This window comes from Eretmochelys imbricata, chromosome 9, assembly GCF_965152235.1.
Source record: "Eretmochelys imbricata isolate rEreImb1 chromosome 9, rEreImb1.hap1, whole genome shotgun sequence".
Taxonomy (NCBI): Eukaryota; Metazoa; Chordata; order Testudines; family Cheloniidae; genus Eretmochelys; species Eretmochelys imbricata.
In genome coordinates, this window is record NC_135580.1 from 100721429 (window position 1) to 100737679 (window position 16251).

A 16251-nucleotide genomic window follows, 5' to 3' on the forward strand; every position below is an offset into this window, starting at 1 on the left:
GAGCTTTACCTGGTTCTGTGATGGGTCAGTATGACGGACTCTGATGCCTAGGACAATGGCTGGGAGCCCGACTCGCTACTCTGCCTGATTCTGAGTGACCCGGGATGGAAAACTCTGCTCTCCGTCAGGAAGATCAGGAATTTAGGTCTCCCACATCCCAGCCTGCAACCCCACCCGCCAGGCTGTAGAGCATGTGTATCTCTTGCTCCACCCAAAAAGCTCTCCTAAGTCAAAAGGTTCCCCTCCAAAAATAGATTTTTCAACAGTTCTGGCTTGGGGACAAGGTTTGAAAGGTTTTGGTTTTGATCCAATTCCTGTCTATTTGCTGCAATGGTCCCAGATCCAAACAAACAGGAAATAAGTCCAGTGTTTTCACAATGTTGCAGGGAGGGTTCTTTCAGAACGCATGAATAATCTGATCTCTTCATCAAATACTTTCACTAAATGAAATACAGAACAAAATCTTTTCTTACCAACAGGTACAGTAATATCTGTATTTTACTTATTTTACAGCATGATTGACAGGTTTTTGTCATGCCAAACTATTTCCTTCCGGAAGAGATTTTAATGAGGGGGTGTGATAGTCACAGTTTTCTCTATTGCACAGTCTTTTATTAGCATTATTTTGGTCACCCTTTCCTATGTCGTATTAAACAGCATTCATGTGCCCCCAGCTACATACAATCTTATGTTTTAAATCGTCATGTATAGGTTGATTTTATAGACATTACACCTTACGTAAAAATTCTGCAGTCATTGCTCTTTGCCAAAAGGCAGGTAAAGTAGATGACTCGGTACATTAAAATAAATTCTCCTTTGAACATTTTGTACCAGAAAATCTGGAAAATGGAGGGAAAAAAGAGGACAGTGTTGTGGCATTCAGAGCGCCCAGATGCCCCAAAGAAACCCTGTTTGCTACCTACAGTGTTGGTTTACAGTTCAATCTTTCTTTGTCACAGTTCCCAGGGGTCTCAGCCTCTTTAAGGCAACTCCCTTTTCTTGAAGAAGAGCTTTGTCTGGTGCTGTTAAACTGATAGACTCGCAGCTTAAAGAGATGTTGGAGCTTCTCTTGGAACTGGTGTCCAATGAAACAGTACAACAAAGGGTTGATGCAGCTGTTTGCAAATCCCAGGCAGATGCCAAAAGGCAAAGTAGTGTCAATGGCTGTTATAATGTCACAGTTATTAATGATATTCATCCGAGCCAGGGCATCCAAAAAGGTTAAAATGTGGAATGGAAGCCAGCAAATTAAGAAAGCCACAACAACTGCAGCCACCAGCTTCAAGACTTTGTCTCTTTTTTGTTTGTTTTTCCTAAATTCCTGTGCTTTCATTAAGTGCATCCAGATCCACACGTAGCATGTGGCTATGACAATTAAAGGAATCAAAAAGCCAAGAGTGTTTTTCATTAAGGCTGTTCCAGCAGACCACTTTGCATACTTCTCATAGGGAAAAGCCATAATGCAAGCATTCACCCCCAAGCTTTCAATGAAGTACATGTCACGGAAATAAAACGTTGGCAGGGAAGACAAACAAGCTAGGCTCCAAACAAGTAATGCTATCAACGACGCTTGCTGCAGTGTTCTCCTTTGCGACCGAATAGGATAGACAATAGCCCGGTACCGGTCCATGCTCATGCAGGTGATGAAAAATATACTTGCAAACATGTTCAGAGACAGAACGGAACTTGAAATTTTGCACATCACAGATCCAAAAAGCCAGTTGTATCCATAGGCATAATAGGCTGACCAAAGGGGGAGTGTGGCTAGGCACAACAAATCGGCCATGGCCAAATTGAAAATGTAAATATTAGCAACTGTCTTAGGGCCGTGGTGGCGACAGAGTACCACGACCACCACGCTGTTGCCAGCAAGCCCAAGGATAAAGATAACGCAGTAGAGCACCGGAATCAGTGTAAATTGATAATCTGAATATAGAAGTGGACAGGAGGAGGGAGACATCTGCTCAGTCGATACGTTTGTAGCAGAGTAATGTACATCTTGAAGTGTTTCTTCCGTAGTGTTGAGCCTGGAGTAATTACTGTACATCTTGGGTATTGGCGAGGAGATAGTCACTGCTGGAAATGCTTGTGCTAGCATTTGTCACCACCTTTATCACCACATTGTTCCCCTGCAGATTATAAAACAAGTGTTAGAGCCACACGTAGCCAACAAAATCACCGTTGCTATTCTCAGAGCTTCTATCCCAATGACAGGGTGCGATTAGCACCAGAGAGGGGTGATGGTACGTCCTAATTAGGCCTAGCAAAGGGCTGAGGTTCTGGGTTTTTTCCTGAGATTCTGAAGAGGTTCTTGCTGTGGGCAGAAGGGAAAGCCCTTTGATTCAGGACAAGGCCCAGGCTGGGCTCCTCCTGATCCTTTTCTCCACGTGCTCATCCTGTTTCCCATCTTTCTCACAGCTGACAGAAAACAATCATTCTTTGCACGCCCATGCGAAGCACTCACAGAGCTTTACAGACATTCATCTCGCCTCCCAGCCACCTCACAAGTGAGGTGAGGATTAGCTCCATTTCATGGAGTGGGCAATTAAGGCATGGAGAAGGCTACAAGGCTTGCAAATGGCACACAATAACTAGTGCACTCCCCGTGCTGTGTATTCTCTGGGAGAGAAGAACGTGTCAGGGAAGCAAGGGTCTGCTCCTGCTCCCAGTGAAGTCAGTGGAAGTTTAGTCAGTGGACTTTAGTGGGAGCAGGACTGGCCTTCAGTTCAGTTATACAACGCAGAAGCAAGTACAACACACAGCCATGAATATAGGAATAAAAGACAGACCTCGGTCACACATCTTTCGGGGACCTACTTCATGTGAAATTTCAATTCAACGTTTATTCCATCTGCACACCCAGCAGAGCATTAATCACTTTGTACATTGGACTTGGAAAAGGTTCAGAATAAGGCAACAAAAATGATGAGGGGTATGGAACAGCTTCCGTATGAGGAGAGATTAATAAAACTGGGATTTTTAGCTTGGAAAAGAGATGACTAAGGGGGGGATTCAGGTCTATAAAATCATGACTGGTGTGGAGAAAGTAAATAAGGAAGTGTTATTTACTCCTTCTCATAACACAAGAACTAGGGGTCACCAAATGAAATTAATAGGCAGCAGGTTTAAAACAAACAAAAGGAAATATTTTTGTACATAACGCACAGTCAACCTGTGGAACTCCTTGCCAGAGGATGTTGCAAAGGCCAAGACTATAACAGGGTTCAAAAAAGAAATAGATAAGTTCATGGAGGATAGGTCCATGAATGGCTATTAGCCAGGATGGCCAGGGATGGTGTCCCTAGCCTCTGATTGTCAGAAGCTGGGAATGGGTGACACGGGATGGTAATCACTTGGTGATTACCTGTTCTGTTCATTCCCTCTGGGGCACCTGGCATTGGCCACTGTCGGTAGACAGGATACTGGGCTAGATGGATCTTTGGTCTGACCCAGTCTGGCCATTCTTATGTAAGAGTTTAACCAATAAAAAGGACGTCGCCATGACATTCCATTATTTGTCATTATGTAAGATAAAACTACACTTGCTGTTTGTTTAAATACTCATGGAACTATTTATATTTATGCTACTAAAAATCCTTGCAAGGTATAAATGCAGCCATTTCAGACTTAGCCAGGGTCTCCGTAAGACACTAGGAGTTTTGATGGGGTAAGGGCTGCAGGGTCTATCCCTAACAATGCTGTTTTATTTAACCAAGAGTGAATGACAGCCTCAAAAAGTCTCAGTATTTTCTATCATTCTAACAACTTTAGCCAATTCTTCTCATGCATGATCATGTACGGTTTGCACAAAATATTTTAATACTACAGTAAATAATACACTTCCTAGAAAAATCTGGTAAAACAAACTTTTAAATACATGGTTATCATAATGTAATAAGAATAAAATTGGCAGCAGATGAATGCTTCTTCACTTAAAGTCACAAACTGAGTTTAAGATCCAGTGTACTATTAAACAGTTCCTCCACCATGGTGAGGGCTCTGGTTTGGTTTTTGGTTTTTAACTGTATAGATCATCTTTTTCTCATGCCTACTGTATTTTGAAACCAGAATGAAGTGTTGGAAATAGAGTCATGAAGTCTTATCTGTTTGATTTACTGTCAGCAAGACTGTTTTATGTTTACGTTTAGATAAATTATCATGAATTAGCGCCAGCTGTTTCTACATGCCCAGCTGTCTGCTCTTAAATGATTCATTTCAGATTTTTTATTTTCATTGTATTTTATTTTTTGTAAAGTATTCTACTTATTTTTGCTATGCTTCCATTTAAAGCAGCTTGACACATCGCATCATTGTAGGTAAAGCAACGTATTTTTAACAAATTTTTTTACAGTAGATAAATAAGTAAACAAGAAGTGACTTCCACTTACCTTAAAAGTGTCAGAACTCAAGCTGGAGATAGATATAGAATAACGTGGTCCCTTATTCCACTTTCCTTCTAGCAGGCAACATCTCCAGCTCTCTGCTTTCTTTCCGATACATTCTGTTGTCTGCACCAGGAGACTTTAACCTACGTAACTTCAGGACTGAAATATGAACACTTGCCAGTTTGTTGATTTTTTTTTTTTTTTTTTGGCAGCAAAACTGATTGCGAATCCCCCATCCAAGATCATGTCAGTTCACAGAGTGAATCAGAAAAGGAGAGAAACAAGAACAAAATGAAATTTGCATAAACATATTGAGTTGTTTTGCTAGCATAGATAGTGGGTTCCTTATATTGGGGAAATACACATACACTCTCTGTAGTTAATGGTTTTCAGGGGGGAAATCCCACTTTCTTTAAAGGATTCTCAGTCTTTGACAACAAATTCAAGAGAGCAGTAGATATTTGTGCTAACTAAAGAAACAACAGGAAAGTCAACAAAGGGAGTAAAATGGGCAGAAAGTAATGTAGACTGTGGGAAGCAGCCGGGGACACTCTGAGAAGGACTCACAGAGGGAAAATATTTACTTCATAAGTGAAGGAAAAACTCAGAGGGCTGCTGCCTTCTGATACACAGTATGGACATATATTACCCAAGTGTCTTAAAACAGGTACATTGCTTGTGAGATGATGCACAAGAGTCTAAGTCTACAGCAGAGCAAATCCCAGAGCAGCGAGAAGAATCATGCTACGAGTTAAAGCAACAAGCCCATGGTCTAAAAGCACGGCAGAGCTGTAAGCCTGCACGTTCAAACCCGGACACAACTCACAGCAAATTGTGTACATGAATGTGCTTCCCCATCATTCCCATTTCGTGCTTCTTTTACTTGTATGTTATTTAGTTGAAGACACTCGTGCAAGAGGATTGGTGCAAGCTAAACATACACAAGCGCTGCAAACATTTTGTCCTGTTGTTAGAAGTCTGCTTTCCTCTGGCGCCTCCGCTGGGGCTACGTGACCGCTCCTCCCAACGAGACAGGACACTTGCCATGCAGAGCTCACCCCAGGCTCAGGGCAATGCCCACCAGCCAATGGCTCTCGGGTTTGCTCACTGCAGGCTGCCAGTGGCTAATCGCAGCTGCCCTCTCAGGCGCTGGGAATCGTCCGGCCCAGTGCTGAACATTGCCTTTAAATGTGCCCAGAGGGCAGAAAGCTCTTCTCTGCCTCAAATGCTCCATGCTCCTCCTGCTGTAGCTTCCCGCATTGCACGCGGCCTGCACCACACAGCCCCCACCACCAGCACGTCTGCGTGCCTCTTGCTGCTCCGCATAGACCCCTGGCTCTGGAGCACCGGCTCCCTCAGACCTGCCCAGCAGCCCGCTGCAGCCTTTGCAACCGGCAGGCAGAAGGTCCAGGCCGCCCTCCAGATCCTGCCCACTGCCTGCCACGACCCGGACAGCCCTCAGCCGTAACGATCAAATACCGCCCCCCTGAGAAGCAGCACTCGGGGGGGGGGGCTGCTGCAGGGAGCTGCCCCCCTTCTGGTGACTTTGGGGCTCTGGAGACTTGGGGCTGCTCTCTCACCCCTTCTCTCAGGCGCTTACGTGAGCCGCACACCTCGTGGCCATTACCGTAGTCACCTGGCGGGCAGGGCAGCGCGCCTGTCCCACTGCACTGCCGAGCCTTGAGGCACAGCCAGGCCTGCCTCGGGCCCACAGGCAGCCTGAGCCAGGAATTGAAGCCAGGTTTGTTAGTGCCCTGCCTGCTGGATCAGCCTTTCCTGCTAGTACCAGATCACCAAACACAACACCCTTTACAGAGCTGGTGGGAATGGCCCTCTGCTGTTCCCTCACAGCCTAACCAGGTCGTGGAGACATATCACTTTTGACCACATTTTCATCAGAAAGGGGAGAGAGAGTCTCTCTCGTACTCTATCTCCTGGCTAGGGCACTGGCTGGGACGGGGAAGAGCCAGGTTTGAGTCCCTGCTCCGCCTAATTCAGAGCCTGCTCACTCCAAATCAGGGACTAGAGCCTGGTCTTCCACGTGCCAGGGGAGTGCTCTGACCACCCCTAGCCCCAAGTCACCAGCTCCACTATCCATCCGAAAATGGACATTGACACAAATCCAGCCTGGGGAAGAGGGCTGAAACATTCTGGTTTTGCTCCAGCATGGAACAAACACAAAAAACCTCGACTGTTGCCATGCAACTGAATTGTCATCCTGGGCTCAGCTCTGACCCTCTGCCGGTGCGTCACATGCTCACGCAGCTCCTGAACGCCTACCTAGTGCCTTAACACACCAGCATCCACGCTTTCCGCTGCCGGGGGAGCCAGCTAGGGTCAGCTCTCAAAGCAGAGACCAGGCCGGAGCAAGCTGTGTGAGAGGGAAGGGAAAGAGAGTCTTCTGCCAACCCAGATGGGATTGGGCTCTGCCCCTTGTAACAGATTAATCGCACACCTGCACACACCCCCAGGAGGGCCTGGATCCACAGGTGCATTGGGCGGCAGGGGGTGCACAAGTGCAGGCCTGTTCGAGCCACAACTGCTGCCCTGTGTAGGGGTTGGACACCTTGTTACCGGAGTATAGAAAGGAGAGGGAGGCAACTGGTGATCAGATACAAGTGTCTGCACTGGCCTGCCCACCTCCAGCCCTGAACGCTTTCAGCAGCCAGCAGGACATTGGTTTTATTCTCATCGCGTCTAAGCCTGCAGCTCTCCTCTGCTTCAATGCATTACCCAAAGCCAGTCCAGTCAGGTGCCTTCCCTGGCAGGACTGCGAGCTACAGCCCATATTGCAAGGAACAATCCACAGGGGGAAATAGCCTGCCGGGATCTGGGTTTCATAAGCCACGTGCAGAGCAGAGTTTGCAATGCTTCATACGCAGCATTATTGGCTGCTTGGCTTGATGACTCGCAGCCCTCTTGAAAACAGACCATCTATGCCAGCAGTTCTCAAACTGGGGTCTGTGAGAGTACTCCAGGGGGTCCGCAAGTCATGACCGAGGCTGCCAGCCCCACTGATCAACTCCTCCCACTCCCTCCGAGTGCCTCCTGCATGCCACGGAGCAGCTGTTCAGTGGCATGCAGGAGGTGCTGGGAGGGCGGGGGAGGAGCGGGGATGGAGCGTGCTCGGGGGAAGAGGCAGAGAAGAGGGGCAGGGGTGGGGCCTTGTGGGGAAGGGGTGGACTGGGGAAGGGGTCTGAGGGATGAGTGGGGGTTGAGCACCTCTGGGAAAAATTAGAAGCTGGCTTGGGGGTCCGTGAAAAAATTTAAATCAAAATGGGGGTCCTTGGGTTGCAAAAATTTGAGAACCGCTGATCTATACAAAAGCCACGAAGAACTGGAGACCTGGGCTCCAGTCCCGGGGTCCCAGGGCTCTCCTCCCTTCTGTGGGGGTAGCTGAGTAGGGCAAACGGTATCTCCCATGCATGTTCCCTTAGAGACCAGGGGAGCCTCTCGAGCCAAGCGACACGGAAGGAACCTGTTCAAGAGAACAGGGGAGGGGAGACGCCACACCATGCTCCCCTGATGGCAGTTAACATCTGCTCAGAAATCCAGCGACTGCTGTTAAAAACCCCTCTGCAGAGACTCCTGGGGCTGAATGGGCCCTGGAGTGAGAGGCCAGGTCAGTCTCCAAGTGGAGCCTGCGGCGAAGGATTCCTGTGGGATCTCTCTGGGGATATCCGTTTCCAGTGCTGGCTCCTTGCACAAACATCCCATTCCCTAGAAAGCAAATCAACCACACTGCTTAGCAGACTTGCTTTTGATTCAACGTGTAGTAAAACCTGGCCCTTACCACACAACACAACACAACTGAAAAACAGCGAAACTCCCTTATTTCCTCTCTTCACTGCAGTGCACCTAACCCAGTGCTTCATGGACAGAACGACTGAACGGACGTGCCCAGGATTTAGAATCTACTGATAGGACGGTGACGCTGCTCTGGGGATCAACGTATGAAACGAAAACAGTCGAGCATCCCAGTGAGACCATGTGCCAAGGGCAGATAAACAGCACAGCTGCAATCCTCAAGCCAGAGCATCACACACATCTTTCAGGAAGATATAGAATTCACCCTAGAGGGAGGGTAACTCCCCCACCCACACATCCCCACTAGCACAGGACCATCTCTAAGATTTGTGGACTGTAAATCAGAATCAGAGCCAGCTGAAAAATGGTATGTTGGGGGTGGGGGGTAGTGTTAAAAAAACAACCTTGTTCTCTTGAAATTCTTCATGGGAAGTTTCAAAATTTTTCAATGATTGATGAAAAACAATTTGTTTTTAAAACAAAAAAATAAAAATGTTTTCAATTCAGTTTGGGGGATTTTCCACCTCCCCCTTCTTTCTCTTTAGCCACTGGAAAAGATCAGGGGATAAGAGGCAGAAACAAAAACTACAAAAGAAAAAAAAAGTCTAAAAATGTTCAGGCTTAAAATAAAAAAAAAAAATCTGAAAAAAATTTTAAAACAGAAAATTGTCCACACTTTGTTTAGAAGGCGCCATGTAATTAGAAACCATTGACAATGGAAGCTTTCGCCTCGCTCATATCATGATGCTCCAGACTACAAGAAGGAACGTAACTTTTTGAAAGCCGTCACGAGTTGCATTTCCCTAGGCGCTCCGTGCTCTCTCTTTGATAATTAGCACTGAACACCTCCGTAGAGCGCGCCTGGCACGAGTGTACAACACAAATGCGACTCTTTTCAGAGCGCGGCGGACACCATGTGCCTAGCATACAGGAGAAAAACTGCACGTTTTCGCAAGCCCACCTCGTTGATCAATAGCCCTGTGCTCACCTGCTCCTGGACGGGAGTGGAGAGAACGTCGCCCCGCAGCCACGGAGCTTGCTGCCAGCTGCACTGTACATAACCACTTCTGACAGCGCCTTTGCCCTGCTTATTCAAACATCCGATAGGCTTTGTAACGAAGAAAAACATCAGTAGCGTGTGAAAGTTTATTTTTCATGATGCCGAGACCAAATTGTTGTTTAGACTGAAATATAAACAGTGTTTTCTTCTCCAGATCCTTTTCAGTTCCTCATGGATACTCGCTGTGTTTGCCCTGCCGGTACCTCTTGGAATGCCTAAAACCTCACCATTGGCTTATCCCAGAACAGGTCGACCTGGCAATCTGAGGTGTGACCGCAGCAGAGTGAAAACCAGAAGCACAGACGCAGTGGTACAGGCTAGCAACGTGAGGACCTCAAGGTCCCCAGCGGGCTTGGACGGCCCATGCAGAAGCCAGCGTCTCAGCATCTAGGCTGCTGTTTGTAGCCATGCTAAAATGGGGAAACCTAGGTAGCTATGTCCATCCATGCTGGGATTGTCCCTCAGATTACAGGGCAGACGTACCCTTAGTAGCAGAGGGATAGGCCCAAAACAGGCATGGCCTCTGGCTCCAGCCCCAGGCGAAATCATCACGACGAGGTGGGTCTTTGCACACCGGCCACACTCCTCGCACACCCGTTCTGCAGAGACTGCTAGAGCTGGGCTGGTGGGGCAACTAAGGAGGAGGGGGTTGGCAGTGTACTCCCCTTTTCTCTAGACCCCCCCCAGAAGCTCCCCAGAGAGATCCCACAGGAATCCAGGCCCACAGGGTGGGAGCGGGTGGGGTGGGGAGACCGGCTGATTTCCACTGAGCACTCTCCTTCAAACCTTCCTGGTGCAAGTCCCAGGGTGAAACAGCACTAGCTGGTGCAGGATGCCCTTACTCACTCGATCAGGAACCATGCTTTTGAGGGGCACCGACAGCTGGGAAGACCAGGCTGATGCATGGCGGCAAATGGCCCTTTTCCTCTCAAATGGCAGGCAACCTGCAGATTTTTGGGGCCGGGGGCAGGGCCACCCAGCCCTACTGATGGACAGATGAGCAGGAAGCTCATTCTGTTTCAGCCCCCTTACCTGAAGCTAGCCCAGCTCGGAGCCTGCGTTGGACATGTACACGTGCATTTCAGCAGAGGACTGTGCCCTGCACATCTATTGGTGCTCAACTAATGCTAACCCCTGGAAATGCACATTTGCACGCAGAGCGGCGGCTCCTCTTCCTAACATCCGGCCCAAACGTTCAACAAGTTGGTTAGAAAATTACAACAGTAAAAAAAAGCTGATTAAGGAGAGTAAATATGAACCCATAATTCATCATTTTGTTTTTGTAAATTAATAAAAGTACATTACAGAGTTTGTGTCTGGGGTTTCACGGGGAAGCCGATAACTGTTGCTTTCCCAGCCTTCGCCTGGAATATTCCAAACAATGTAATATTTCAAAATGTTCTAGCAGCTTGTCAAGTCATACTCTTGAGGTTAAAATCTCCTTGGCCTGCCAAATTCCTCCATGCAGCTCCAGATGCAGAAGGTATTTGTGGATTTAATTGGTTTCTTTTAGGGAAAACATGGGGAAAACTCATGTAAATCTCCTCCCCAAGAAACTGCATCAAATGTAGGTCAGTAACCCACAGCAGAGTGCCACTCCGGATGGATTTAGAACAGGATGCCCGAACTCGGAGAGCAAAGTCTGCCTCGGCCACATGCCAGGAGCCCCAGGGACTTGCCGAGAGCACACACACTTTTGAAACAAAACATGCCTTTATGTTTCGCTGGCCTGAGGCCACTTCGCACATTCACCTTCAGAGTGACCTGCCCGCAGCTGCTTTCTCACAACACTTCAGACAAACAGAATGAGACACTCCAGTAAAGGTTTCGGGATTTTTAACATGCAGCCATCGGTGGATATATTGTGGGCGCTCACCTCTCCCCTTCACTGTCCAAAGGCACTTCCTGTGGAAAGGCAAGGCCTGCGGAGTCGCTTTGGAGGGATACGACGGGCTGCGGTAAGCCAATGTTCTGGATGACTACCCATGTTCTGTTTGGGTCCATCATCTCTGGTCCTGGCTTTGTATGGGGAGGTCTCCATGCTCTCCCCTCTTTGGAATGGCATTGCTAGTCCTGATAGTGGAAATACAGACCAAGGAGCCCTATGATAATACAAATCAAACAACACTAGTAAGATTTCACTATTCCTGCAGTTAAATAGAAAAGGTACCAAAATTATCCTAGCTCCATCTCTCCTCACTTAGAGGTAAGAAACAAGGTTTGCTGCATTTATAGCTCATTGGACCCACAAGGCACAACAATCTCACCAAACACAAGGAGAAGTAGCTGATGCTAATAGTACAAGAGAGGGACCAGGAGAGAGTTTGGCACAATGGAACGAAACCATCCGGGGCAGTCGCATTTAAACCAGGCACTCCTGCAGGGACGCTCTTTTACCTCTAATACTGTCCAACAGCAAAACCTAAAACAAGACAGGAAAATATTAGAAACGTGACCAAACAGGTGGATCATGGCTTGGGTAAAATACTAAGCAGGACATTAGACATCTCCAGCTCCATAAAGCCTCTGCAGGGGGTCTACTAGGAAATAAATCCCAGGGAGCATCCAAATCACTGTCTGAAGAATAGTCAAAACAGGAATCTAGCTTGTGCGTGGGTCTGAGACATGGTAACAAATGAACTGGAAAGGCTCAGACTTCCCATACAAAGTGGAATGGCAAGATGTCTTAGTCAAAAAAACACTTGGTGTATTTACTCTAGGAAACATTAATACCAGAAGCAGCAATGAGACAAAAGAAACAATCCCTGTGAAACACAAAGATCTATGGCCCTCATCTCAAGAAAACAACCAGGAGACTGGCTATAAGACACGGTGGAAACAAAATGAAAGACGGTACATCACCAGTAACAAAAATCGGGAGTGTGAGCAGGTGGTGACCCGTTGACTGGAAACTCCTCATGGCCGGCACCTTGTCTTCGACCTGTCTGTAAAGCCCCCCACACACACCTATGGCCCTATGTAAATAACAGAGTTACTGTCAAGTTGGGCAACCTTGATTTACTGGGGCTTTCACAAAAACAGAACCTCTCTCTTGGTACAGTATGCTGCTTGAACATCGAGTGCTTGAGAAGCAGAGAGCGGGTTGCACAGAACTAGCTGGAAACGCAGCTAAATCAAGCGACGTTTGGCATAACAGCCACATGCATTATTGTCACAGCTAGTGCGAAGCATAGGCAACTTTGCACGTCATGAGGCCACACAAAGGCAACCTGCAGTCATCAAAAAATGGTTCTGCATGATGAAGCATCTTGCAGTGGCCATCTGTCTCCCAATGCTGTCACCACTGCATGCATCTGGAAGTTATAAAAGGGCTATAAAACAGACAAGGAAATGGAATCGCTGAAGCCATAACAAGATATAAATATGATATTTAGGATATCCAAAACTGCTGTGTGTTTAAGGAACATTTTGAATCAACAATATATTCCTCAGCCCCAGATGGTTCTATTTTCCCACTAAGTTTTAGTCCCAATAGGAAATATCTGGCAATAAAAAAAAATTCTAAGAGCAACATAAATTTTGATATCTGAAAATTTCCATTAAGAAATTAATTGCAAAACAGTCAGCATGAAAGGAAAGAGCGGAGTTGAAATCAGGACCCTGAGAATGGCTCTCTCAAGATGCCCAGAAGATGAGTGGTTGAGGAATGGACAGCCCTCCCATGGGCAGAGCTGCCGGAGTCACGAAAACAAACACAGAGTACTTGTAAATAACATGGGGCAGCAGATCAGCTGATCTACCTTGTTCACTATGAGCTACCTACAAAAAGTAAACAAGAACAGAAACGGAACATCCCTGGCTGGAAAAACAAAACAGCAACAGAGCAGCCCACTTCGAGAAGGGTGACCCCTGCCCGCCTGGTAAGGCCCACACAATGTCTCAAAAGTACGAGATGGTTGCAGTTCTGCTGACCTAGGTCAAAGGAGAAGCCAGAAGGAATAGTCTCGGGGAATACACAACGTGCTGCGGTTGCACAGTGCATGTCGGCACACAGGGTTGGGAAGAAGGAATGCATTTGGATCCGCTGCTGTCAGAATGCACTAGCCAATACTCCAGACATGGGCACCGATGCAAACAGCCAGTAAGGTCTAGCTAATGGCCCCAGAGCGCACATTTCTGTGCTCTGTTTGGGGGAGGGTGGCAGGTTCTATCCCTCAACCCTCAAGGAAGTCTCCTGCACAGAGCCATACCCTTCAGGTTTGGGGCTGAAAAATCAGCATTTGGCCTCTCGGAGGGACATCTGCAGAAGCGCCACATGTCCTCCTAGTTACACAAATGGTGTTGTTTCCAGCTGGGAGGTGGAGGCCATTACCCAATGCTGCAATCCCAGCCAAGCTTCCAGAGAAGAGTTGTTCTTATCAGGCTTTTGTTCCTCTGTTTAAATTCTGAAGGGAAAAAAGACAAACAAGCTGCAGCAAACAAAGGGATCAAATGAAGAGGACGCCTTCGAATCTGCTGCTGCTGCAACGCCACAATGCATGGTAACGAGATTCATCCAGTTCTCACTTGAGTTCAGGCCTACCATGCATTGTATATCTTCTGCTGCTTTCCAGACACCGCTGGCAAGGCCGAACGGGAGCGGGACCATTGTGAGAGATGCAGGGAAGAGGGAGGAATGGAAGGAAACCAAAATCTGGAGAATAGAGAAAGGAAAAGCTGAGACAAGAAGGGGTTTAAAATAGAAAGAGAAATGAATGGCAAAGGGAAAAAAAGCATAAAGGAACAGAGACATTGAGGGAGAAGGTGCTTTTAAAAAGACGTGATTAAAACTAGTGAATTCCAGTATAGGGAAGAAGAAAAACCTGGAATCATTAAAAATTAAACAGCAGAAATTGTGTCACTAGTTATTTTGTTACCATGTCAGCTGTGATCAGTTGTCTAGTCAACTTGGCGTCTTAAGCTAAACAATCAGATCTCTCACTGCCAGCCATCAGTTGCCAGATATGATAATCAGTCCCCAGAGGCCTCTCAGATATTCACCAAGACTCAGATAAATTCTCCACTCTGGGGTGGGTGGAGTCTGATAATGGGTCTGCAGTGTAGCACCAGGCCCTCCCTCCCTCTCACGCACACACCCCCCCCCCCAAGCACATTAGTCAGCAAGGGGTCTGCCGCTGACTGGGGCTGCGCTATAATGCACACCAGTTATTTCTAACGGCAGTCAAGTGTTTCCCTACTAAGTATTGTACCGGCGGGAGAAAGGGGGGACTGGAAACTTCCCAGGAGGGGATGTGGGTACAGAGGTCCTCTGAGATTGGAGGCTGTGTCATGCTAACTGAGACCATCCCCCTCCCCAGGCACTGTAGTTGGAGCTGGGCCAACACCACAAACCTGAGACTTGGGTCTGGATCCAGATTTCGGATGTGCCATAAAAGTGCAGCGCGGCCGGGATCCCACGTTCTCGTTCAGTCCATTACAGAGACTGGAGTCTGGCTCTAGAGTTCAAGCAGGCCCCAATGCTCAGGGATGCTCAGGTTGCAGGCTGGCTCATGAACAGCTTTCTAAGACTGCAGCGAGTATACCCCATGACCTCTAAGGAGGAGACCCACTACAGGAAAAGCCAGAACACTAGGCCTGAAGTATGGCTCAGCCCATACCCATGTCTTTCGCTGGCATCTTTGCTTAGGCTTTTTGTGTAGGCCTAGCACTTTTGCCATGGCCCCTGACCTGACCAATTCCTATCCACCAGGACCCCACCATAATGCACATTGCTGGTCTCAGGACTTGCAGGGGAGAGGGGTCCGTGTGACAATCCATTGGGATATCCCCCCAAAGTGAACTCACTCCTTTTACATGAACATATTGGGGGGGGGGGGGGCGGGGGATTTGAATCCTCCAAACCCTAAACAGCCTTCTCTGCAGAAGTGGAGTCCAGTTGCTTGTTCCTTTAAGTTACATCTTCACAGCAGTCTTCACAGGGAAAAGAGCCAGAAACACATTCGGGGTTTTAAAGGACAGTTGAAATTCACCTTTCCATTCTAGCTCCAGGATCAAAACCAGAGGGTGTGAGGACATGACCTGGCTGCTTGCCTGAAACCTTCTCATGTACTGGAGATGAGTAGCACTAGGGTAAAGGCAATGTGCTGCTTGTAAGATTTCTTTGCTTCCCCCCTATAGTTATGATTTACCATTTACATTGCAATTAGAAAAAAGAAAAGGAGGACTTGTGGCACCTTAGAGACTAACAAATTTATTTGAGCATAAGCTTTCGTGAGCTACAGCTCACTTCATCGGAAGCTGTAGCTCACGAAAGCTTATGCTCAAATAAATTTGTTAGTCTCTAAGGTGCCACAAGTACTCCTGTTCTTTTTGTGAATACAGACTAACACGGCTGCTACTCTGAAACCATTCCAATTAGAGTGAGACAAAATTTCAAACAAAACTCCTTTTAACTGAAAAATGCAGATTCTGGTCAACTGAAATATTTAGTGAATTTGTGTCCAACTTCGCAAATTGTTTTGGTAAAACAATATGGAAAAAAATCCAAAATGTCCAAGTGATTTGTTTTAACCATTTTTAAATGAAACATTTCAAACTTCTCAATTAGAAACAATTCTTCATTTCAAATTTTACTTTGATTTTATTTTTAAAATTGTAAAAAAGTTAAAAACCCTCAGAAACAAAAGGTCAAAAGAAATGTGGTGTTCGCCCTGAAATGATTCTCCCTTCCCTCCGCCCCCATCCCGTCCACCATTTTTCGGTTCAGCCACTGAACCAAAACCTTGGTCATTCTCAGAGCTTTAATTCCAACAGCACCCCACAGGCGCCGTCCGAACAGAGAGGGAGGAATAGTCCCTTTGCACTATAGAGTGTAAACTTACATCCTAAGCCCTAGTCTTGCAGTGAGGTCATGGAAATGAACTCATACGGCCATGCAGAGCCCAGCTGAAGTCACTGGGGGATCCACTCCCAGGTTGCTCATTGCAAAGTCTAAACTGTGGACAGCTGATGCGAGGCTGGGCTGGGCATTGGAGAACT

At 47.1% G+C, this 16251-nt stretch overlaps 1 protein-coding gene across 1 annotated transcript; it reads right to left on the reverse strand.

The window, feature by feature from the left end:
* Positions 1-919: 919 nt before the first annotated feature.
* AGTR2 (angiotensin II receptor type 2) lies at positions 920-2098 on the reverse strand. Its single transcript, XM_077827131.1, has one exon. The coding sequence runs from the start codon at positions 2096-2098 to the stop codon at positions 920-922; it is 1179 nt and encodes a 392-aa protein (XP_077683257.1).
* Positions 2099-16251: the final 14153 nt, after the last annotated feature.